At 37.9% G+C, this 23257-nt stretch overlaps 1 protein-coding gene across 8 annotated transcripts in view; it reads right to left on the minus strand.

The window, feature by feature from the left end:
- Positions 1 to 23257, minus strand: part of dgki (diacylglycerol kinase, iota) — a 103825-nt gene that overhangs the window by 12359 nt on the left and 68209 nt on the right. For 3 of the 8 annotated variants that reach the window (XM_038300204.1, XM_038300203.1, XM_038300206.1), the window contains exons 12-26: positions 22113 to 22173; positions 21894 to 22007; positions 19071 to 19196; positions 18803 to 18881; positions 18582 to 18637; positions 17985 to 18047; positions 11273 to 11346; positions 9635 to 9746; positions 9439 to 9525; positions 6891 to 7003; positions 6241 to 6303; positions 1920 to 2020; positions 1734 to 1813; positions 1434 to 1478; positions 533 to 602 (exon numbers count right to left, since the gene is read on the minus strand). In XM_038300204.1, coding sequence (XP_038156132.1) covers positions 533 to 602; positions 1434 to 1478; positions 1734 to 1813; positions 1920 to 2020; positions 6241 to 6303; positions 6891 to 7003; positions 9439 to 9525; positions 9635 to 9746; positions 11273 to 11346; positions 17985 to 18047; positions 18582 to 18637; positions 18803 to 18881; positions 19071 to 19196; positions 21894 to 22007; positions 22113 to 22173 — 1244 coding nt within the window. The remainder of the gene's footprint in view (positions 1 to 532; positions 603 to 1433; positions 1479 to 1733; positions 1814 to 1919; positions 2021 to 6240; positions 6304 to 6890; positions 7004 to 9438; positions 9526 to 9634; positions 9747 to 11272; positions 11347 to 17984; positions 18048 to 18581; positions 18638 to 18802; positions 18882 to 19070; positions 19197 to 21893; positions 22008 to 22112; positions 22174 to 23257) is intronic. The other 5 variants (XM_038300207.1, XM_038300210.1, XM_038300209.1 and 2 more) reach the window with 3 other exon arrangements.

Raw genomic sequence — 23257 nt, forward strand, 5'->3', positions numbered from 1 at the left:
TCATGCTCCTGGTGGTTGGAACCTTTATTCCACTCTGGATTCTTGTGAGTGTAGTCTTTGTTCACTTCATAATAAAAAAGAAATAAATAAACAGTTTTGAAAACTTCTGTATTCATTCTTTTCCTGCTTTGTGTGTCAACGTTCACGGTTGCTAAGCAACAGAGCATACGGCGGTAAAACCCGCCGAAGGGTGGACCTGGTCGAATTTACAGCCAAAACTCTTCCGGTCTCCTTATTTTCAAGGACTTCGAAGGATCCAGTCTAGGTAGACCGCGTCCTTGGAGGATGCAGCCCAGGTTTTCGAACAGAGCCAGTGATTAGGGCGAACATGTGTTACGTTTAATTTATACCTGAAAAAAACAAGGATTACATTTAAAATTCCAGAGTTAGTGATTCAATTCAAAACAGGTCCATCGCATTAGATGTCCTCTGCTATGCTTCACTTTTGAGATTAGATTATTTTCCATATGCTACTCCATTGTTCCATAACTAGATTTTTTAATGTTTCAAGTAAATTAGTGGAGAAACTCACAATCCAGGAAGCTCCAGTTAGGAGACAGTCTACTGGTTGAACCTGTTAATGAGACACTTCTGTTTTCATCCTGCAGGTTAAAGAAAAAAATATTAGTAAACTGAAATATTTTTTTAAAAATATTATTAAGGACTTAAACAGCAAAACTTTATGGTAAATGGCCTGTACTTATATAGCGCTGTTTCAAGCCGGAAGACTTAATCAAAGTGGTTTACACTACTTTTAGTCATTCACCCATTCACACACACTGATTTATACTGGATTCACAGATTTGTCATGTAAAAAATGCAAAATATTCTCAGTCTCAGCTTTAAAGTTCAACCATTTCTTCACCTTTATTTTGAAATATATTAAACACAAGAAGTTGGAAGAAAAAAAAAAAGAAGGAAGGAAGGAAGGAAGGGAACAAGGAAGCCAAAAAAGAAACAAACATAGATCACAACAAAGGCCCCAATGATGGAAAGGAGACATTAGGGGAAAGGGTACATGTAAGGGAGGAAGGCAGCACTAAAAGGGAACAAAACAAGGAAGAAGGTGAGAGCAGATGGAGGGACATAAGGAAGAAAGGAATGAATTAATGAGACAATAAAACGAAAAGGATGAAAGGTCACATTATTTAGACGATAGAACAGGGAATAAAATCTGTAAATACAGACTCTGGTTTTCTTTGTCCATACTTATCCAGATCTGTAAAAATAATTAATCTAATCTTTTTCAGACGGATCAGAAACTCTGTATTCATCTACAGTGCAGCATCTCAGGCACCAAGATCTAATCCCTCGTTATGGATGTACATTATCCAAATCACAGTCATTTCAGCCTTTAGTCCAAATAAATCTGTGACCAAAGTCCAAATCTGCTAAAAACGTTCCCTAATCCTGTCCCTTTCCAAGTCATGTACCTGGTAGTGCACTCTGTGGCCAGTAGATGGCGCCTGGTGTAAATCCTATCAGGCACAGCAGACAGGTTTGAAGGTTAACAAGCAGCCGAAGAAATTGGATGGGAGGAAAAAGACAAACTTGCACACGTTAAAGTCAAAGAAGCTTTTGCCAAATGAAACAAACAGCTTAATAAGCGGCTCTGAGATCACCAACCCGGTTATAAATAACCAGGATCATGCAATAAGAATGAAGAGCAAGTGACAGAAGAGAGAAATCAGAGCGGCGATGTGCAGATGGTGATGACAAAGATAAAAACTTGCCTCTTGCAATCTGTCGATGTAAAGTCTGCAGGTCTCCAGGTCACAGTCGCCCCTAACAACCACAATGCCAACTGGGATAGCTGGGAGACACACATATATTGAGTAAATACATATTTTCTCTTAATGGCAAAAGGTTTTTATAAAGTTATATTGGCATCCTAATAATCAGGAAACAGAGAGCCTTACAGATGTCTCGCAGCCGCTCCTTGTCGTACTGCAGCCGGTCGTATTCCTGCAGGCTGATCCGATTGACTCGGAGACGCAAACGATCTGGAACCGCGTGAGGACTGCAAGGGAAGAACAGGCCAGTGCATGTACGTGCACGCCCACGGATCAGACATGCTCCAGCACACACAGGTAAGGACAAAGTCTCTTACAAAAGTGTTCACACCCCCAGAACATTTTCTGATTTTGTTACGTTGCAACCAAAAACTTCAACTAATTGATTCAGTTTGTGAAGAAGAGAAAATCGTTTCATTTTCTTTCACATCTATTATTGAAATTAAAATATAATAAAATCTTAATTGTGTTGAACACAAAGTGCAGTAATAAAGTATTTATTCTCTGGATATTTTTTTCTTTTGCATTTTTTTCCCCACTCAAATGTTTTACATCATCAGACACGTTTATGGTTCGTAGTTTGCACGGTTACTTTTCTATTACTTGGTTTCTTTTTAGTATTTCAGACATTTGCAGACTCCTGGATTGTTTGTCAGCTTCAATCTCATCTTGGACATTTATGAACAAGCTATTCATGCAGTAGCATAATGAGGTTTTGTGCAGCTTATGAAACAAAGATAGCCTCAAATTCTGCTGCAAGATTTTTTGTTATCTGGATAAACATACTTTGACTATCTAAGCAGATTTTAAAAAGTTATTTCTAAATTTTAATATCTAAGAAATAAATTATTTTTCATAAACTGAAGTAGAACCCCGGTAAGAAACCTTTGGTCCTGTTAAACCTGAAAAAAAGGGTCTAGAGGTTAAAAAAATCTCTAATAATTGTAGTTTGTGAAGCTTGAATTATTATTCTTTAGTGTCTCTAAACCAAATACGACAAATAAGATGAACAAATAGCAAAGATTTGATGCAACCAAGTAAAAAAAAGGATAATTCAATGGTCTAAATCCTTTGCTTATTTTAGAAATCCAGTTTGTTGGATCCCTGCTGTAACAGCGTGCTTTTCAGGAGGGTGAAACTTTAGAATTTTGTGCAAATTTGATCTGATTGCTGCCTTCAATATGTCTTCTACAGAACGTTCCTTTCAGGGATGTTTTAAACAGCGTTCTGAGAGGCGTTCAAAGCTTTGAGGCTAAATCCTGCTTTAGATGTCTTCCTATCTCTCTCTGAGCTCTGTACTGTGCTTCCTGGTCTTCAGAGGAAAACAACGGACTCAACAGCCCGTATTAGTGGACTGTGACCTTTTGGATGAATAGGAAGAAAAATGCACGCCACATTTTTCAGATTATTTCTTGTAAAAAAACATTGAAAATCATGGATTATCTCCCTTCCTCTTCGCATCTACTTTGTGTTCCTAAAATTCCAATAAAACACTATGAAGTTGGTGGTTGTAACATAAATTCCAGGGGTTTGAAAACTCTGGTTTGTATATATGCACACATGCACGCACAGACACTTGTAGACCCACGTTTCACGACTAAATCTGAACTTCAGCGACACATTATGCAACATTTAATTCCTGCTGTTTGGTTTTACTCTTATTCAGGGCCTTAAAATGTTTTAACTAAACACTCACTTACAAACTGAAGGCCATTAAGCCTTTTGCAAACAAAACCAGATCTGAGCTCTGGTGTTCTTCTGCAGCATTAATCTGAGTAGCCCAAAACTTTTTTAGGTAAAACAGAGCCAGATGCTTCAAAAGATGCAGGAATGAAAACAAAAACATCCCGAACTAACCACAGCACCTCAGCTTACCTTTAAAAAGAAGAAAATAACCCGACCTTTGTTTCTCTCTGATTATAAAGGATTTTTGTAAGGATAGGGCACAGACATCACATTTAGGGGAGATATAACAAAAGCAGAGCTCACAGTAAAGTTTAAGGGACGACAGCAGAAAAAGACCGAGACATGAGGCAGAAGCAGACTGAGAAGACGTCAGCATGCGCCATACACCTCCTCACATAAACCACAGTAACTGGACACAACAAACACTTACAGGCAACACAGCACAGCAGAGAATGACCAATATTTGAAACAAGAAATAGCCTTTCTTTTAAAATGTGCACACTGGAAAAAATCGAAATCTAGATAAGTAATTTTTTTCTTAAAATAAGTGCATTTGTTCTTGGATTAAGGAGGTAAAACGAGACATTTTGCCAATGGAACAAGACAATTTACCCTTAAAACATGAAAACACAATTGCATTGTCTTATTTCAAGTGCATTTTATCTAATTATCTTATTTTAAGAGTAAAAATGCTCATTCCATTGGCAAACTACCTTATTTACCTTCTCAAATTAAGAGTAAATACACCTATTTTAATAATTTGTACTTATTTCTAGATCATTTTTCCAATGCAAACCTTCCTATCAGACTTACTTGTGATTTTGTTGCTCCTGATTTAAATATCAGAGTTTTTAGGAACTCTAAAGCTAAATGTTTCCCTTTTTATTACAAAAGATTTCTTTAGTCTTAAAACATTTTGATCCTTTTAGAAAGAGAAATAAAATCCTTTAATAAGACAAATAAAAATGCAGTTTAAATGTATATAAGATGAGAACAGGGAAAAGGTAGACATTTTTGGAACCTCATTAGTCAGCTTTTTATTAAGGGTTATTCTTACAAGTTTTGGGCAAATACATAAAAACACAAGCAGCATTTTTTATGAATTGGAATCATTGCAAAAAATATATATTTTTAGTGGATTTATATAAGGTTTTCAAGTTTTCTTATATTTGGAAAACAGATTATTTTATATAAAAACACGTGAGTAATATCATATTCTATAGTTTCAGTATTTCTGTGTTAAGTTTGGCCTAGTGCATCATTGCTACATTTTTTTTTTATCCTGAATCTTTTTTTATCCTGATGACTAAACAGCTTAAGTCTCTTTTAATGAATCCAAAACAGACCAATCACCCAGAATCTGCTGCGTTTTTGCATCGAGAAAACAATGGAGCCTGAGATTTCCCAGGTTGTGTTGAGAATGCATAAAATCGAAAAGGTGAAATGGAGATATTTCACTTGACTGTGGGCTGTTTGGTCTGAGGAATATGAAATATAATTCAGAAAACACACAGGGGTTCAGTCGATCTTCTACTTTAAGGTTTTCTTTAAATGACTGAAAAAGTTCTGCTTTTTTTTTTCCACCAAGCTGCATTATTTGAGGTGACTTAGGTTAAAAAAAAACGATTTGTGGCTCTTTTAAAACAGTTTATTTCCTAAAATAAATGCTCCTAATCAGCTTTTAATAGAAATCTGTTCCTTGGTTTTGCTGTTCAGACTCAAAAAATAAAATCATCAGTGTTTAGAAGAGATTATAGTCCTAGTCCTAATTTAGTCCCCTTGTTCAAGATTCGATTGCAGGTGAAAGTTAATCCTAATTTCAGAAACTTGAATTTTGTTTTTGTTCTGCATCTTAAAGGAATAGTACACCCAAAACATGATTAGCCTTAATTTTCTATTTTATTGTCATTTAGAATGTTTTTAGAGCATAAACAGTAGTGGATTTCCTAAAAGCGCGTTCACGAGTCTACGGAAACCGCGGCAGACCAAACCAGATGAAAGTGCGCATTCAGCGTCTGCTCTGCCGATAATGCAAGCGTAGAAGAAGAAATGTGCTGTTTACCTGTGCAAAGAAAGAAACAACGAAAGAAAAATGTCTGAGGACTTCAGTGTTGAGGAAGAGCATGAGTTCTTTGCCGAGCTGAATGCGCACTTTCGTCTAGTTTGGTCTGCCGCGGTTTCCGTAGACTCGTGAACACGCTTTTAGGAAATCCTATACGCTACTGTTTATGCTCTAAAAACATTCTAAATGACTTCGTTTCCAGTAAATTCTGGATGCTACCCACTCAGGACACTTGGAATACATTGGACGAGCAGTATGGAGGATTATTGACACGTTTTTTGTGGACTTTTATGGACCTTTCTGCCTCGGGCACCATAGACCTCCATTATTTGAATGTCAGCAGACAGCAAGAAGCCTCCCAGATCTCCAGATGCATTTGAGATATCAAAAAAGTACTCCAGAGTGTTGTTCAGCATGGGGGTGAGTAGAAAATGAAGGCTAATCATGTTTTGGGTGTACTATTCCTTTAACATCAGTACAATTTATAAAAAAAAACCAAAAACATTTAACTAGCAAAACACAGTGTGACGTTTTGGGTGATTTAAGACTTGCACAAAATAGTACAGCTGAAAAGGCTGAGGTGATTTCAAATATAGATCAAACCTGACAGATAAAACATGACGCCATCGTTTCATTTGCTCCGACGTGCACAGAGACACAGGAGCGTCCAGCGACAGAACAGGGGTTAGAGGTACTTACACAGAGAAGGAGTCGGGGGGAGCAGAGAGGCGGCGCAGATCAGCTGCACACACCTTCTGAATACTACGGCCGCACACACGCACACAAACACCACAAACGCGGGAGAAAGGACAGACGAATGGCGGTGAAGAGAGAAGACAAAGGGAAAAGGAAAAGAAAAAAAGTGGTTAAGTGTGTTGGAAGGATGGAGAAAAAAAGAGAAGGATGGAACGGAGGAGGGAAAGATGGAAAAAAATCCCAAAAGGTAAGTCGACAAACATTGATAGCACAGTTCCATAGCACTAAATACTACAAGAAGCTAGTCTGCGTTGTTGTTTCTAGCACATACAGACTTTTAAAAAGCAGAGAATAGACTCACATTTATAAACTAAATAGAGACAGAGCTGCTAAAGGGACGAGGGTGTTAAACACAGCCCTTCATCCTGGAAATAAACCAACAAATGTCTCCTCAGCCGTAAAAGAAAACACCAGACATGTGAAGATCTCATTTATTAAAGCTCATGTCCCTTTGATTGAGGACAAATCTGGAGATCTGAAGAGAGACGTTGAGAGGAGTCAATGTCAGCTCACTAAACAGATTGAGTGACTCACAGGGCTGGACTAGTTCATCCATCTGTATCTGTGTGTGTGTGAGTGAGTGAGTGACTCACTCGTTGAGTAGGGGCACAGAGGTGCGTCTCTTGCTCTTCTGGACCATGTTGGCCTGGTTTCGCAGAGAGATGCGCAGAGTGGATGGAGCCAGTCTGCACGGCTCACCGTCAACCTGCAGACACAGAGGGAAGAAAAGAGAGACAGACAGAGAACGCAGAAACAATATTAGTTTGCCTTCAAGTTCTTCTGCTTTAAAATCCTCCATAATATTTAAATTAGAGACGCACAGTATCTCAGCTATCTCTATAGTTACGCTGCTATAGGTTTAGACTTTTGGAGGACATAGGGACCCCTATTTCATCATTCTGATTCATTCTATCTCTATTCTCCTATTCTGCAGAATCTGTTAGTTCAATCTCTAACGTTCTGCTCTCTCTGCTTTTCCTCAGAGTAGCTTTGCCTCGTCTGTTCCTGTTTGGCTGTGACTCCATCCTGGAGAGAAACATCAGCTGTGCTGCTTCCATCAACACCCTTGTTTATAGATGCTGGAGATGGGGCTGTTTTCTTGTGTGGTCCTGTTTCTCTGACCCTGACTGGCTGGATGTGCTCTCTTCATCCTCTGGCATGGGAGCTGGCTCAGAGCTTGTTTGCCTGGCTGTGTGTTTCCTGGACAGGGCCGCCTTTACAGCTGCTTTTTGTATCTCTGATTCTGTCTCCTTGAACCAACAGTCGGCCTCAGCAGATGGCCGCTCACACTGTGCCTGGTTCTGCTGGAAGTTTCTTCCAGTTAAAGGGGAGTTTTTCCTCTCCACTGTCGCTACTAGCATGCTTAGTGTGAGGAATTGTATTTGAGTAAATGAGTCGATGCAATCAACTGGTTTTCCTTAGATAGAAAACTTTGAATCAATCTGACTGTATGATCTGGTTGAACTGTAAAGTGCCTTGAGATGACGTGTTGTGAATTTGGCGCTATATAAATAAATTGAATTGAATCGAATTATATGAATTACAATCGTCGCCATAATATCAGAGGGTAATATTGCAATTAAGATCTTATTTTTCTGCTCAAATATTGCATATAAAGTAACTTCCCGCCAGCATCACATTTGTGCAGCTGGTTGGACTCTAACTACTTCTGATTTTTACAGTATATTTTAATGCCTGAGATGTTTCAAACAACCTTTGGACAAACCGTTCTATCAGTCAGAGGGGGTCACTTCTGGAACAGCCTCCCAACAAACATCAGGGAATGTCCCACTTACTGCACATTTAAAAAGCAACTTCCCAGTTTCTTAAAGGTTCCCAGTCATGCACTCACTAATTTTATTCTTGTAATGTCATTGTCTGAACGTGTGTCTATGTGTTTTTTGACGGATATTGTATTATGTGATCTTGTATTGTTTTGTCTTCCTGACTCAGGACGACAGATGTAAATTAGCAACTATGCTATAATCTGGCTTATTTACAATCTGTACAGAAGTATAAGATTGTTCATTAATGTGCTCTGTCCTGATTAAATAGGTAAATAAATAAATAAATGTTGCAGCTCAAAGACAACAGTGGGGTGTTGTTGACAATAGTTTTCAGCTAAATAGAGTGAAGAAAGGAGCGAGAAGGAGGAATAGAAGCTACAAAAGTGTTCATTCTGAATGCTAACACAATTTTCTGTGTGAATCTGGAGCAGTCTGTGCACTGACAGATATATATCACCCAATGTTTGAGATTTATGTACATTTATGACATAATTCCTGTTTACTTTTCTTTTAGATGATTTTAACACAAACCTATCAGATAAACTTTACATAATCCATATTTATTTGCATAATACAGCTTAATTTATTTGCATAATAGAGCAACTTATTCATTTGAAATACTTAATAATCAGGTTTATGTATTCTGTGATAATAAAACACAAAGTTTATTGATTAAATTTCATAAACGTAACTGTAAATATTAAGTCATTTAAATAAACGTTATGTATTTGAAATCAATACACTAATTAGTATTAATTTTGAGTATGGATAGTTTAATAATTCCGAATACATAAATCTAACTTTAAATAAATAAGCTATATTCAATTAATAATTATGCAACATTTGTTAAATAGGTTTGTGTTACAATTATATAAAAAAAAAAGTAAATGGAGATTCGTTATGCAATAAATTTACATACATAGGTGTGTTTTAGAAAAACCGTCCTGAAAAAACACATGTGGCTCCTCTTCCTTTAAGAAAAGGAGCCACATATGAGACTTCTGAGGCTAATGGTCAAATAAATAAAACCTCATGGACTCTAAATGTTTAAAAACTTCAACAGACCTCATCTGTTATAGATTATCTGAAAAGATTAGATGTCAGCAGCAGATTTCCAGTTTATCATTTAATTCATATTGTCATAAAGCACAGTATTCTTGGAAAACGTAAGCATCCACTGCTGCTCCTAAGATCACCAAACTTAACAGACTTTGTTCTTCAATCCTTTGATAAACAGACTGTATCTCAGATGAAGCAAAGTATCTTCATGACAATGGTGACACCTATTAGTCCACCTCAGACATCAGATGTACCCTCATCCATCCCTTATTCAGAGGCTGTCTGCTGGTTTTACCTGAACAGGGACAGTCTTGTAGGTGGTGAGGATGACTTCTCTGCACTGGTGAAGCCGCTCACCATGACCGCCAACCTGTAGCGCCGCCTAGTCGATGAAAAAAAGGTTTAATCCGCATGCTGATGGCTCAATAAAAATCAAATGTTTATCTCAATCAGCTGTTTTAAATATGCAGCTCTGTCTCTGTTTTCCTCACCAGTGACGCCATCGTAAATCCGATAACCTCAATGCAGCCGTCATCATGGCGCTGTGGTTCAAAGTCTCGATGGTCACCGGTGTTTCCCCACGGCATGGTGCCAGCACAGTACCTGCAACCCCCGACATTTAAAACCATCAAACCGGAGCAGATGTTTTACCAGCCTATCAGAAGGTACTTCATGTATCCTCAGTAATAAAGCCGTCAGAGTGGACGCCCATCTGCCTTCTTCTGAGAACAAGAATCCTCTCCAACAATAGCAGAAGAAGTCAAAGCTCTGAACCCAATTAGCAGAGCCCACTTCATCGTGATTTAAAGTGCTTCATCATTTTGTTTAAAGAGGTCTCTGCAATCAAGTGGAGAAAAACGAATTTAGAAAGTTTTAACCATGTAATCTCTGGCTTGGAGCTCGTCTGCCTGGCTGTGTGTTTCCTGGACGGGGCCGCCTGTGTAGCTGGTTGACAGCTACCTTTTGTATCTATGCTTCTTTTTCTATATCTGCTTCTGTCTCCTTGAACACCAGTCGGCATCAGCAGATGGCCGCTCACACTGAGCCTGGTTCTGCTGGAGGGTTCTTCCTGTTAAAAGGGAGTTTTTCCTCTCCACTGTCGCTAAAAGCATGCTTGGTGTGAGGCACTGCTGACGAATCAGTGAGTCGATGCAATCAACTGGTTTTTCTAACCATTCTGACAGTATTTTTTTCGGTAAAGTGCCTTGAGATGACATGTGTTGTAAATTGGTGCCACTTAAATAAACTGAATTGAATTTCTCTAATGAAAAATAGGGAAAGAAATGAATAAGTCTTGAACTTTTGGTGTATATGTTATTAATAAATATGTTTCTCTGCTTAAAAAAACAAGAAACATTTTTTAATATGCCATTATTTCACGATGCGTCCAGGTCAACGGTTCCCATCAACAAAAGGTTCATATATTAACTAAACATTTCTTAAAGCTTTATAATTTAAACTACAGATAAATACATTAGATAACAAAACTAAAAGCAATTTACTAAAAACAAATGATTTTCTGTTAAAGCTGCATTAAAATCTGTATTCAACACATAAGAACAGCCTAAACATCAAATGATAAGATTTATATAATACAAACGTTAAATAAAAACACATGTATTTATTAGTTTAATGTTCTAATAAATAAATAAAAAAATGCAAAACAATACAAAAATAATAAAAAGTATATTTCTGAAATGTTAGTATACAAAATAAAGTAAAGTATTTATTCATTTATTTACTTTATAATCCCTTGTTGCAGCAGTTATGGATTTATTTTTGATTCCTGGCCCATTATTTTATTTATTAGCTGCTGATTAGTTGATTTTGTTTATTTAAATGATCATATAATTCAACTTTTATTTTACAAAAAAATTGTTTTTAACCAATACTACAGAAGTAGAATGAAGCAATCTTTTATTTTTTAATAATCACATATTATTGAATTTCTTTGTGTTTTATTTGTTTTTCGCCATCATTAATATGTAACAGTGAGATCCTGTGTGGTAATAATCCAAAACAAAAACATAATGTCAGCTACATTTGGGCGTGGATGTAAATTCTAAAGCCATGCGCGACAGAAAATTTTAAATCATAAACATTGTTTATTGTATTTGTTCCTGACCTACCTGGGAATGTTTAAGAACACGATGCACTGAAACTTCAGCTCCTGGATCTTTGGGGTCAGGTCCGTTCCGTCACACTGTAGAAAACAGAGAGCAAGAGTCCACGCTGTAGAGCTGAGTGATGTTAAGTCAGAAGCAGAGTTTGTTTTACATTTCTGGACCTGCCATTTACTTTGACAGGCTGCTTAAACATCAAGCTCGGCTCCCGGTTCCTCCTGTCAGATCACACAAAGATCTGTGCAGCAGGGGTTCCTAAACACCAGAGAGTAATTGCTGCACTAAAATATTTCTAATTCAACTCACCGTGAGAGATAATTATACTGTTATGGCATTTGTTCCAGCACAGATTTCTAAGCTGCAGCTTTTACTCCCTTTAGGTCTGAAGGGATGCATTGACAGCAGTTAAAATAAGATGTTAAATACAGCTGCAGTCAGAAGGCGATTCCAATTAATGGGCTGTAAAGATTTATTTGAGAGTTATTTTGCTTTTGTTCCAAGCTTTTAAAAACCAGGATTGGTTCCCATTGGGAGCTGAGATTTATTTTCATCATTAAACATGTCACTGTAGTTCAGCTGTGTTGTTACAGCCGAAGAATGTCTTGAAAGTTCCATCTGAACAGCCCACAGTATGCTTAAGCCACCACCAATATATATATTTTTTTTGTGTGTAAGGTTTACTTTTAACCCTCTCCAGGCAGATGTTGCAGATTTGCAACAGGCTAAATCCTACTTAGCTAATTACTCCACATGCATATTTTAAGAGCTTTTGTTACTCAGAAGTTCAACAGAAGGACTTAGTTGTGCATTTGCAAAAAACAGTTTCTCTCCAGCTCACCAGATAGCACTGCTGACTCACTTTCAACATGGCTGAGTCCTTGGTGTCACTGAAACAGATTTTCTAAGCACCAATTTCATGTAAGTATCACTACCAATTTCCATTATTTTGAAATCAATATTACATAAGATGAATAATGAATGTGTATAGATATGACACATGCCAATTAGTAGATTTTATCTCCTCTGGGTTTTTCACCAGAGCCATCTCGATTTCAATGTTGTGGATTCGCAACATGTGCCCAAACAGGTACAAATGGATGCTACATGCTTTATCTACTAGTTTGCCTATATTTTGAGCAACAGTTTAACAGAAACGGCCTTCTCAAGAGGTTTTCAGATGTTGGTGGAGAAAAAGTTTTTTTTTCAAATTTTGTTTTAGTAATTTCTTGTTTGTGACATTCAAATAAAGTTTACGTTAATATCAGATTCAATCTTCAGTGTTAATTTACAACTGCTGCAAATCTGCAACATCCCAGAATTCATTGCATGTGAAGGTCTCTCTCAAAAAAAAAATCTGAATTGTATATTACTACCCCATATGATCATTTTCTCCAAATATCTGATTTTTCCTGCAACTACAACTTAATTTGAGCCTGAGAGGGATAAGTTTTACACAACCAGCCTGATCCGTCACCCTTAGACAAAACAGAAAGTGCTGATGTCGATCTGCTTTGAATCCTGAAACACTCAGGATTAAGTCTCCAGATTCATCTAAAATTAATTAATTGATAGATGGCATTCTTGCACTTATTAACCAATCCACTTGGCTACTGTTGAAAGTGGATTGGCTACTTGGTTGTCAATCAAACATTTTGCGTAAGTGCTGTCATGATGTTATTTATGTGGGCTACAAGCGTAACTCATTCACTGTTTGGCTAGTGGTCCACCATAACCCCGAAGTACGAAGAAGTACTCCTACACTTGTTTGCTGCTGCGGCCATTTTGAGCTATTTTTTCACTCTTTCGTCTAAACTGAAGCATCAATGGCTGAAAATAATCCTAACAAACCTTTAATAAGACATTAAAGGACATGGAGGCACCTCCACCATGCCCAATAGCTTCACCCTAAATTCTCTGAACATTGGTTTGACATCATGCATCTTGTGATGGCTGCATTTGCTGCCATACAGGTTTAGTAACACTATACACATCATTCAGTTTGTTTTCAATTATTTACAGAGCCACTTTATTATTTGGAAATTATATTATATTCTAAAATGTTGGTTTACATTGTTTTTTATTTTATTTTTGCAATTGCTCCAATCCTTTGGCTAATGAATCATCAGGTGGGCTAATGGGCTGAGCTTATTTTGACCATACAGCATCAAAATTATGGATGACGGGGGTTAAGGTTTTTTGTGTGTTTTGTTTTTCTTTTGTGGCCTGATCCACTTATCTCTATTTATTGCTGATATCGGAAAGAATTTTAAGTCACCTGCCGCCATCTTGGTACTCCCCACTTTCACTGAGTTGTGGCATAAAAACGCCTGCAATGTAATGTAACTACAATAGAAATGGTGACTTCCAGAGATGGCAAAAGTACTCACTTTCCGTACTTGAGTAAAAGTACAGATACTTGTGTTAAAAAATACTCTGGTAAAAGTGGAAGTACTGATTAAACTTCTTTACTCAAGTAAAAGTAACAAAGTACAGGCTTGTAAATGTACTTAAAGTATAAAAGTAAAAGTAGAAACCACTTTTTTCATGCCGTTGCCTACATTTTAAATGGATGTCTGCCAATAGGACTAGATCTCCGTTGTGTTCATTTTCAATCATCTCGTCGTCCATGCTACTATGCTAACGCCACCCGCCACCAAGCTGCAATGATTTGCCGGCAATGAATACCGCCGAATCTGTCGATTCATCTTGTAGTGGTGAGTCAAATGCAACGTAGATTCCCATCCAATTAGACTGAATTTGGTATTTGTGAGAAAACGGCTCACCAGCTCCCGTCTCACGTCAGAGGAGGAGTAAGCAGATGACTTGCAAAAAGGTGGTCAGAACCAGCGGACAACAAAATTCCAGTTCAAAAGCGTGTAGCGGTTTATTTACTGGTGCAACGGTGAAGACAAAAAAAAACAAAACAAACAAAATACTTTCAAATAAAGAAAACAAAACCGGCCATTGCAGGCAATACAAAACACTGACAGCCTCACAGCAAGCTGACTTTATATATAGTCTCTCTAAGCAGACCTTCAAGAGCAGTTTCTCCAACCAGTCTCTCCAAGCAGACCCCTAAGCCATTGGGAGTGTGCCCCTTAAATAGACCCACCAATAATCAGCCAATTGGGACAGCCCAACTAAACAGGAAGGGAAATCCCCTATAAAGCACAGTTAACATTGTAGAAAAAATGGAAAATGATATATGTTCATAACTACTCGCCACACTCCTCTATCATATGGAATAATAGATTTATTCTACATCGCAATAAGTCATTATTCTACAAAGATTGGATGGAGAAGAATATTTGGTCTATTATACACTTAATGGACACTAATGGTTACATATTAAATTACGAACAATTCTGTACAAAATATCAGTTCCTTCCTCCAAAAGATGAATTTACAAGATTACTTAACGCCTTGCCAGAACAATTTATTAATCAGATTCAAAATATAATAATATATCATCCAATTACCCCCAAACTACCCGATTTATCTATTAATGGAATATCAACCACTGATCAAAAATTCAATAACCACACAATTAGAAACTGTCTAAATGAAACTTTGTTCCCTGGGAAAATAAATAAAAATAAATTTCTTTGCAAATTTGAACAAAAATCTATTGAAATACCAAGAACTTTTTTTTTAACTTCCTATACAACCAAAAGCTAAAGAAACTGCCATCTACCCATCAAAAGAACTACTAAGAATCCGTTTTAATATTGATGACAATAAATGCTCATTCTGTGAAAGTGATGTAGAAACTATAGACCATTTCTTCTATGAATGCAGTCAGACTAAAACATTTTGGAATTGTTTAGAAAGATGGATCAAATCAAAAATTGCACTCCCTAATTCTATTTCTAGAGATATGGTAGTTTTTGGAATACTATTGAAAGACAAAACAATAGAACTCTGTTGTAACCTAATTTTTTGTTTAGCAAAATTCTTTATTCATAAACAGAGAGTCTTGAGATCCTCCCCTATCTTTAGTATTTTTTTATCTGAATTTAATTTATATTTGACATCTCTTGAATGTATCGAATCTCACAAATACCTGACTGAAATACTAATGAAAACTGCCCACTGATGTACATTAATCCTAACATATGAATCCCCTTGTCTTTATGTTATTTTATTGTATTATTAGCATTACTCACGCATTTTTTATTTTCCTCATCAAAGTTACTTTGTATTTTCATTCTGAAATCTGCCTCTACTATGCCTTCTATAGAATTAGAATTCTAATGTTCTTATTGCCTAACTTGTTTCTACCCACCTTGTTTAAATAAAGTTCATCAAAAAAAAAAAAAACATTGTAGAAAAATAAATACAGACAATAGCATCATTCATACAAAAACATACATATTAATGAAATAATTTAACCATGCTAACATTACCATTTCACCTACTTATTACCATGCAAACAATTATTACATTCATTGAAATCCCACTTAACACCCCTGCCCCCTAATAGTCTTTTTCAATGCACTGGGACAATGGATAAGAGACTGGCTCCGATGCGGTACGTGTTTCCACACGGACCAGTATGCTGACGGACTAAGGGAAGAGAATGTGTAATTTGACTGGGAAGTTTTATTACCGACTACGGAATGTATATTAAAGCTGTCGCAGTGGGTACCTTCAGAGTTTGCTACGCTGGTGAGTAAGTAAAGTGTTGAATGAAAGGTGACGTTGTAATTTTGGAACTAGTGTAAATTACCTGGTGAATTGTTTGGAACTGCCGCCGCCATGATAGCCGGTTTGTGGTGCATGCTGGGAAATGTAGTGAAGGATGTGACGCTGTGCGTGATAGACAGCGGCTACACTTTGGGAACAGAGGGGGAAAACGGCTCCGTTTTCACAGTGACGTGAAAAATAATAACGGTAACTCCATTGAAATGATTCAAAACTAAAGTAACGAGACAATTTTTTAAAATGTAAGGAGTAGAAAGTACAGATATTTGTGTAAAAATGTAAGGAGTAGAAGTAAAAAGTCGCCATAAAAATAAGTAGTAAAGTAAAGTAAAAATATCAGAAAAATCTACTTGAGTACAGTAACGAAGTATTTGTACTTCGTTACTTCCCATCTCTGGTGACTTCACAGCAACGTGTACTAGCAGAGATCCTGTTAATAAATTGAGATTAGTGGTCTGACCAGCCATATTTTAGTGTAATGTTTTGTTTTCTTTGCTAGTTTTTTTTTTGTTTTGTTTTTTTTAACAGTGACCTGTCTGGCAATGTGGCAATAAGAATTATTGTCTTGATGCCAAAAAGAGCCCAATAGATTTTACTTTCACAAGTGGAGCAGTATGGCTATTGCCATATTGCTCCATTTGTTTCATGCATATAAATTGCTTTATTATAATTATGCAACGAGTTTTACAGTTTATATGGACACTGCAAATGTAAATAGAGCAGAAAAACAGAAGAAGAAAAAGGAAATAGAAAAAAAAAGAGAAAAGATGAAAGAAAGAGGAGATAGAAAGGAGACAATGACAAAACATTTTCAGTCTGCTTCATCACCTAGCCTGGGTGCCATTCCGAACTTAGTCCCACCCACAAAGTTTGAGGTCGGGGAAGTTCGGTCTGGCTCTGCTCCATAATAGCGCGAGTATTATCGCCCACTGTCAGGCGATCCAATCAAATTGTCAGGGCGGGCTTTATACGATGATGGACAGATGACCAACAGTCACGTAATCAACCACGTGACCAATGTGCGCTTGGGTGACAACAATAATGGCTGCCGCTGGAGAGTTTAGGTGAGTAGATTCTGCTATTAGGTCTGTTCTAGAAGATATCGACAGCAAATTAATTTTAAAAGAGGAACAGAGAAACGCCATCAAGTCTCATCTTCTTATTATAGGCGTGCAATTGCACGCTTTGATTTTTGTGGACAACAACTATGCCTCGCTTAACATACGTCACGCACTCCGTTGCTCTTATTGGTTGTAGGTCTATCCAATTGAGTGCAGAGGCATTTTTTTTCCTGGTTCGTTCGAAACACGCCCCATAATCACAGCTCTATGGAGCAGTATCAGACTCATATTCTGGCTAGAATTGAGTCGGACTACGTCAGGCTATTCATCACCTGCAACGAGATGAAAAAAGAACAGCCCAACCGAAAGACATGGTACGAGACATACAATAAAGCAACACCTTGAAACTATCGCTGAAGTAGTATTATTAAGTCGCTAGTTTTTCTGAGTAGTTTTATCACTTTTACCTATTTTTTGGGTTAAATTAAAGAGCCCTATGATTTGGACTCAATCCCGTGCCTTGTTATCCTTACTGCTCAGTCCATCACACATTTGATCTCCTGAAAACTCTACCTGTTCAGCATCAACCAGGCTCGGAGGATGGAATAAAACGAGCTGATCTGGACTGAAATTTTAATGAATTCAGTCGTCTGCTTGATGGGCTCCATAACATGGAAACCACACTGTTTAATTTATCGAAGCAGCCAAATGGATGGGTCAATGGCGATGTGCTTTCTCATTAGTCTCAATGGACCAAACATTCAGTTAAAACGTGTTTTTTTAGCCCCCAGAGATTTATTTCAACTGGAAACGGCGACTGAGGATTTAATGGGACAAACCGCACGGCCAACGTCAAAGAAAAGTTGAAGGACAGCCCGTTTAATCACCCGAGCCAGACATGTCGACATGGAAGACGATACAGGCGGAGAGAGGAAGAGCGTGTTAACACTCACCACCACTCTGACGTGCTTGGACAAGTCCCTGGAGCTTCTCTGGAGGAAATCTGAGAACGCAGCCTGAAGACACACACAAACACAAACACACAGGCAGATAAACAGAAAGAAGAACCCAATCAAACAGAATTACAGTTCATTACATTTCCCTCATTAAAAAGAGATAACTCCTCTGTATGTTTCCTTTTCCACTCCCGCCCATCCTCTCTGACTTTCAGCTGATTTCTCAGAAAAAAAAGCAACTAGAGGATAATTCTGGATCTGTTTCTCACTTTTTAAGAGCAAAAGGTCTCCCTTAAAACCTGTCATAAGGTTTTTATAGTTTCCCCACAGAATGACTGTCAGATAAATGGACTTGGCTTTTTTGTTTAGAGAGCATACTGAACGAATATCACACGAGGAAAGATGAAAGAACCCTTATAAGAATAAACTGATGTTTTGTTTTATCAGTGGGTTTAACTTCCTGCTTCTCCTGCAGATTCATTAAGGCAGAATTACACCGTAAAGAAAACAAATGTGAATTCTGGAATCCAAGGCTGTTTTTTTTGTAAGGTATGAGCATCTAAAGTGATGTGAACAGGCATGTAGGACACTTACGCCGGCATAGAACATCTTGTTGCGGAAGCGACTGTTGAACTTCTCCGGGTTGGCCTCTAGACGAAAACAAAGTGCTTTAAATGAGCGCAGCAAACGAAGAGGCATTTTACGTGAACGCAAACATGTGCAGGTTTCCAATATAATCGCTGAGGTGTATCAAAAATGGCAGAGGTGCCGCTAACAGAGGTTCTCTGGGCTGAGAAGAGAACGTGGGGACAGACCTCTGGACTCGTGGAACTCCAGGGTGACGTGAGCGTCGAAGCCCAGGCTGAAGTAGTTGTTGAAAACATTCAGAGGAAGCTGCAAGGACGGAAAAGATTCATGTCTCTTTGTGTCCAATGCAAAGATTTGCAGCTAAGAAATTATTTTCTATAATATACCAGAAAAGGTTTATTAGAAAATTCCAGTGGGTATTATCTGACATAAGGTTAGTATCTGATTGTTTTAAATGATCTCTGGTGGGTTCATTTAAATGAATACAGTCCTCACCTTCTGGGTGCCTTCTTCAGGCTGGACGGATGTTTTCTCCACCAGCAGGTTCCACCTATCGAGCTGCACCACTGAGCCGTCCTCCACATGACACAACACCTTCGACACGGGTTCATCTGTGTAACCCTGCACCAAAGACGAACAGAAACAGGCCAACAGGGAGAAATCAGGAGCGTTCTCGTTTTACAGAAACTTTCTTGATCTTTGAGTGCTTTAAAAATTAAAGAGTATGTTCTGTTATTAAATTTTTATCCAAATAGCTTTCTTAGGGGGAGATATCTAGATTTTAATTAAAACATTTAATAAAAAGTAATTTTTATGCATTAAATAGCTGCACATTCATACTTCCCTTATGGATAAACCATGTACCTCCATTTATAGGGACACCCTTAGTAAAGAAAATAACCCTCAAGCCTAAAACTTCAGCAGTGGAAGAAGGTTGGTTTTGCAACAAGGGAACCATCTCTGTTTGTCTTTAGGTTTTGGATCATTATACTGCAGAAACAAAAACATGAACTCTGGTATTTCTAACACATTTTTCAAGGTTTCAAACACAGAAAAATCCCAACAGCGTCACAGATTCAGAAGCTTTAACACGTAATCTTTACTGGTTTCCTCCAAGAACCACCACTACAACTAGCCAGGCAGCCCTACAATTACAATGAAACAGATTCCTTTCGATAACTCAAAAGCTGGATGACACCAAATAATCATCTCATAACATCTAATAGAAAGACACCATCATAATGATATCAGTCACGATTCAACTGACATTTCCTGACTCCTGTGCTTCTTCAGTGCATCCAGATCTCTCTCTGACCTAAAGTTTCTCAGCCATATTATCTGTCCGAATTGTGGGCATCCACTGCTGTGAGAATTTATTAAAACAGGCAGAATTTCTTCTGGCATCTAAAAGGTGTTAGTTGGAAGCATCAGAAACCAAATGCAGCATTTCAAATAGCCTGATATGTAATTTCTGCAGCCCCAACCATAATGCACACTCTCAATAAACTTTCCCATTAACAATATTTCATTTGTTGACATTTAATACTAGATACAGGTTTTCCAATCACTCTAGAAAGGAAAGCTTTACAAACATCCGATAATTATCCTGTAGCACTTGGAACACAGCAAATGTTCCATGATCTGATATTGAAGAATAGGAACTTTATTATATTTATAAATAGTATATTTTAACAATAACTTATAAAAAGCTAATCTCACATACTAAAATCATATCTATTTCAGCTGCTATTTTTATTCCCCAACTCAGTTTAACAGCAAATTAAAATACAATAGTTGTCATTTTATAAAATACCTGTTTATAGGAGAGATATAAGATGCGACAAAATTATTTTTGTATAGATGTAGAACTTTACAATAAAGGTGTAACTTTATACATCCTAATGTTTTCAGATAAAACTATATTGTCCTTAAGGGTCAAAAAATAGCTTTGCAAAAAAATTTATGTCTTCAAGGATGGACTAACTGCAGAGACCAGCAAAGGACAACTTTAGTTAAACACTGAGCTGCAGAAAACATAAAGATAAGAGTAATGACTCAGATAACAAAGGGATGGAAAGAAAAAAAATATGAAGGAAATTAAGCAAGAAGTGGTTAGGAAATGGAAAAAGGGTAAAAAGAGGAGCGATGCACACAGAAACATGCAGAGGATGAAAAGGACAGGGCTGTTGCACATATGGTAGCTAGGAATTGTCTATCAGTCTAATCTCCTCACAAAGCATCAATCTCCCCGACTATAGGAAAAATCTCCGGAGCTGACAAAGTCATCTGGATGTCCTCGCCGCGTCAGCACCGAGCACGCTCAGACGAACAGCTCATCAAACAGCTTTGCTCTTATTGAGGCGAGTTCTTCGGTAATTAAAAAAAACGTAACCAATTACCCTCTGCTCACGCGCTATTAATAAAACTGTCACTGTTATGGCTTTATATCACAGCACAGATGAGCTACATACTGTAAACCCTCCTCTCTACTGCTGAAGAATAATCTTAATCCATCAATTTATATGAAGACATATTTAGTAGGTTTGGGTATGAAAATTCATGCATTCGTCTAATGAGACGGTGGTACGACTTCTTATTCACGTATTAAATGCCTCCAGCTTAGAAACAAACCTACTTTTTGAAAGGTGTGCATTAGGTAAGATATTTTTAGTACATTTCTAGTAGGATCTTACATTTTAAGTCTTTTTGGAGTCCACTTAGGAGGAGCTGCAAAGACCAACAGCTCAGGTATTTTAATCTGTTGAAGGACTCCACAAAGATCCTAGCAGCTCATCCTAAGTCATGCAGCAAATGTGGAAGAAGATCACTGTATGTTGAGGAAAATGAATTCAGCTTTCCAATAAAATCTCTACTGATTTGATGGATCTCCTTATTTTATCTGAAGCGTCTTAATTTTACGCTTTACTGTAATAACCTCAGGGTATTTAAAAAGAAAAAAGAGCAGAAAGTTTTATAAGGAAACTGGTATAATATCAGCTGTATCTTCTTTGTTTGATGTGTCAACAGCTTTGAGGAAGTCAAACACAGGTCAAGGCTTGAAATGCACCGGAATGGCGCTCAGACATCCTGGAATGTGGGTTTCCTTGCAACTCCCAGAGGTGTTTAGGAAGTAAACCCTGATTTATTTTCAATGCTTATGGAAATCAGGTCATGAGGTAAAAAAAGACAAATGACTTGAGACGTTTCCTGAGTTGCTGCTCGGTTATTTTCACCTGCTGTGCAAAAATGAAACGCATAATTGGAGGATAAACCAATTTAGCATCGACTCTCCAACAGAAGTGAAGGATGGAAACCCACCCCACCCCAGTTGAGCGTTCTGGCGAGGTCATTTCCTGTTCCCAGAGGAAGCACAGCGACCGGAGGTTGAGGATTCATCTGCAGCTCATCGAGAGCAGAGAGAATCCATCCCACCTATGGAGAGGCAAAGAAAGCTCCAGGAACGTGGTGAAAAAAAACAAGAAAACAAAAACAAAACAAGAATTGATGAAAAAGAGGAAGAGCAGAACAGAGGCTTACTGTGCCGTCTCCACCGCAGGCCAGGATCCTCAGGTTTGGCACTTTGCGATACAGTTCCAACCTAAGAATTAAAATTAGAATCAAAATGAGAAATACATATGGAAGTAATACACACATTCTTTGCACTTTAAATGTCAAAATTATGTTATTTTTCTCACTCAATTCTAAAACTTATGTCCTTTCTTAAAAAATACCAAAGTGGAAACCTCCTGGGATCCAGAAAGAACATTAATAAAAGGAAAACTCAAAAGATGAAATGGCAAAATATGATAATACACCTGCTGATAAATGACAGGTGTGAAGTTTCATGAAGCTTTTAACTGCAGCATGTCTGTTAGGACTCCTGTCTGTGTGTCTGTGTTTCTGTGTTTGTCTCCCTTCGTCCGCCTCCTTACACACCTGCTGATGGTTTCCTCGTTAACGGAGTGTTCTTAAGCTGCTGACTGCCACTACCTCGACACCAGAGTGTTTGCCAGTTTTGGATAATCTAGCCAAGCTGAGTTTTGCTGAGTCAAACTGAGTTCTTGTCAACCTGAGTTTTAACATTGTTTTTGTTTTTGCCTCTCGGCAGGAAGTCATCCTGCAAACTGGATTTTTCTGACCTTCCTGTCCCTGGAAGGATCAACAGAGCTTCAAGCTGAGCTAGGGTTACAAACAGGAGGTTTGGACCCACTTTCCCAAGAGATCGTTTGAGCTTCACAATGAGAAAGGGATTCATCTCCACTACGACCCGTTCAAGTACTGCAGGAAATCTGAGTGGCAGTCAGTTTCTCCGTTCCCCAACTAACAACCGCATTCTGGGTAAACCCTGTTCCGCCCTCCACCGCATCAGACAAACACTTGAACTACAGCATACAGACTGGAGTCAAAGATTCAACAACTTCTCTGGAAACGTGACTCGGCAACCAGATCCTCTTCTCCAAGTTCAGGACTCAAATTTCCCACTGAGCCTGAACTAATCGCAGTGTCTTCCCCTCACTTTTCAGTTCCGGTTGAGCGGTGTTCAGAGCAACACTTCTCTCTGCATTATCTCTTCAATAAAACCTGTTAAACCTTTTCTACTGGTCTCCCTGTTTGGTCTTCTGCATTTGGGTCTGAACTTTAGTAAAATCACGACAATGTCATCATATTATTTTGAGTATTCT

This window comes from Cyprinodon tularosa, unplaced genomic scaffold, assembly GCF_016077235.1.
Source record: "Cyprinodon tularosa strain WSP-4 unplaced genomic scaffold, ASM1607723v1 ctg442, whole genome shotgun sequence".
In the NCBI taxonomy this organism is placed as follows: Eukaryota; Metazoa; Chordata; class Actinopteri; order Cyprinodontiformes; family Cyprinodontidae; genus Cyprinodon; species Cyprinodon tularosa.